A 2339-nucleotide genomic window follows, 5' to 3' on the forward strand; every position below is an offset into this window, starting at 1 on the left:
TCATCCTTCACTCCTGCACACAGAGGGAGGCATCTCCTACTCAGAGCAGGAGCCCGCCCCTGCAGCCCAGAGCCCAGCCTCCCTGCAGCCCTGCCGCTCTCCCTGGTACCCTGGGCAGCGGCACACTCACCACTCTCACGGGCGACTGGCCCAGCTCCAGCTCACAGGGCTCGGACTCCAGCTGGACCCGGAACCCGGTGCCCAGGGCCCCGATGTTGGACAGGGTGATGACCCGGGATGCGGTCTCACCCACCACGTAGCTGCCAAAGTTGATGAGCTCCTTGTCCAGGGACAGCTGCCAAGAGACGCCAGCGGGAGGGTGACTGGGCCAGGCAGCAGCCCGCACTGAGCCCACCTGTCCTCCACAGCCCTTGGGGAGCAGCCCTGGGGGAGCAGCTCTGGGGGAGCAGTCCTGTGAGAGAGCAGTCCTGTGGGGAGCAGCCCTGGTGGGGAGCAGCCCTGGGGGAGCAGCCTTGTGGGGGAGCAGCCCTGGGGGAGCAGTCCTGTGAGGGAGCAGTCCTGTGAGGGAGCAGTCCTGTGGGGGAGCAGCCCTGGGGGAGCAGTCCTGAGGGAGCAGGCCTGTGGGAGCAGGTCTGGGGAAGCAGCCCTGGGGGAGCAGTCTTGTGAGGGAGCAGTCCTGTGGGGAGCAGCCCTGTGGGGGAGCAACCCTGGGGGAGCAGCCCTGTGGGGAGCAGCCCTGGGGGAGCAGCCCTGGGGGAGCAGCCCTGTGGGGCAGCAGCCCAGGACGCAGGCCCTGCCTTCCTCCTGCTCGGGGTGGGCCTGTGTCTGGCTCCAGGCAGGAGAGGGGGCAGGTCTGCACACCCCAGGGATATGGTCACTTCCTAGAAACAGGTCCTGGGCTGGGCATGACCTGCCCCCCCCCGCCGGCCACATCTGGAAAAGCCAAGCCGGCCAAAAGCAGCGCCCGCACGGCAGGAGCCTAACCGCGTCTCATTAGGAGGAAGGAGCCGCCCGAGAGCCGCAGCCTGTGCGCTCCCACCACCGACCCGGAGCAGGAGAAGCTGGGACAGTACGCCAGAGGCTGCGCACTGACAGGCAGGGCAGTGAAGAGGCCCGCCATGACGACTCCGCACCGCAGCAGAGACCCTCAGACGCGCGCACAGGACCTGAAGCTTCGGGGAAGCGAAGGGAGAAACAGCCCAGGACCCTCCTCTCCCAGAAGCGGCCAGGGCCCGGCAGAGACCAGAGGAAACCGGAGTCGGAGAAGCTGAGCAGCAGGACAGACAGACAGACGCACAGCCCACATCCATCAGCCGCCTGTTCTCCAGGACAGACCACACGTGAGGTCACAGACGCGGGAAACCTCACTGACGCAGAAAGAGGGGCGTCTGCCAGCCCTTCTCCAGCCACGGCCGGGTGACGGCCGGGGCAGGATCGGTAACAAGCAGCAAACCGGAAAGTTCCCATCATCATGGAGACTAAGCAACAGGCCCTTAAACCCCCGAGGGGCCAAACGCGGAGGGAGAGAATCCGCAGGGACCGAAGGAAACAGGCGGCCACAAACCAAAGCTCACGGGAGGCCGACGGTGGAGAACAGCCTCCCTCCGACTTAGCGACCCGCCTGCCCACAGCTGGTCACGTGGACCTGTGCGTGGTGGGGAGAGGGGATCAGACGTGAACGTGTGGGTGCGTGTGAGTCCGCGTGCGGTGCTGATGCCTGCGCAGGGGGTGGGCTGGAGGCACCAGACTCTGAGATGCCACAGGGAGACAGAGATGCTGCCTGGCCGTGCCCGGGCCCGCGCTGCCCTAGGAAGGCAGGGAGGCTCTGTGAGAGGAAGCAGCCGCAGGTGCGTGGGCACATCTGGGTGGCGCAGGGCTTTGGGGGACAGGGGCCACAGCCACCCCTCCAGCCGCTCTCTCTTCCTCATGGCAGAGCCCTGATTCAGCTGGACATGGCACTGCCCTGGCAAGGCGGCACCCCAGCCTTCAAAAGTGAGGGAGAGACAAAGACGCCCCGATCACAAGTGCCCAGGAGGGCGGGGTGGGGGGGGGGGGGTGGGGGTCTGTGACCACAGGTCACCCTGCAGGACACGGTCAGGCAGCTGGGTGGTGGGCAAGGTCTCGGGAGACGCCGCCAGGAGGTGAGCATGGGCGGTGCTGTTCTCTGCCCGATTCAGGACGAACACAGCTCTTCATAAGAAGCAATTCTCTGCCCTCACCCGTGTGGCTCAGTGGATAGAGCGTCGGCCTGCGGACTGAAGGGTCCCGGGTTCGATCCCGGCCAAGGGCATGTACCCAGTAGTGGGTGTGCAGGAGGCAGCTGATGGATGTTTCTAACTCTCTATCCCTCTCCCTTCCTCTCTGTAAAAAATCAATAA

General features: G+C 65.8%; 1 protein-coding gene across 1 annotated transcript in view; it reads right to left on the reverse strand.

Annotated features, from left to right (window-relative positions):
- The window catches only part of CFAP74 (cilia and flagella associated protein 74), a 42657-nt gene that overhangs the window by 16459 nt on the left and 23859 nt on the right, over positions 1-2339 (reverse strand). Inside the window, 1 exon segment of the mRNA XM_006772562.2 lies at positions 131-295. Coding sequence (XP_006772625.2) covers positions 131-295 — 165 coding nt within the window.

The sequence above is a fragment of the Myotis davidii genome, unplaced genomic scaffold, assembly GCF_000327345.1.
Source record: "Myotis davidii unplaced genomic scaffold, ASM32734v1 scaffold586, whole genome shotgun sequence".
Taxonomy (NCBI): Eukaryota; Metazoa; Chordata; class Mammalia; order Chiroptera; family Vespertilionidae; genus Myotis; species Myotis davidii.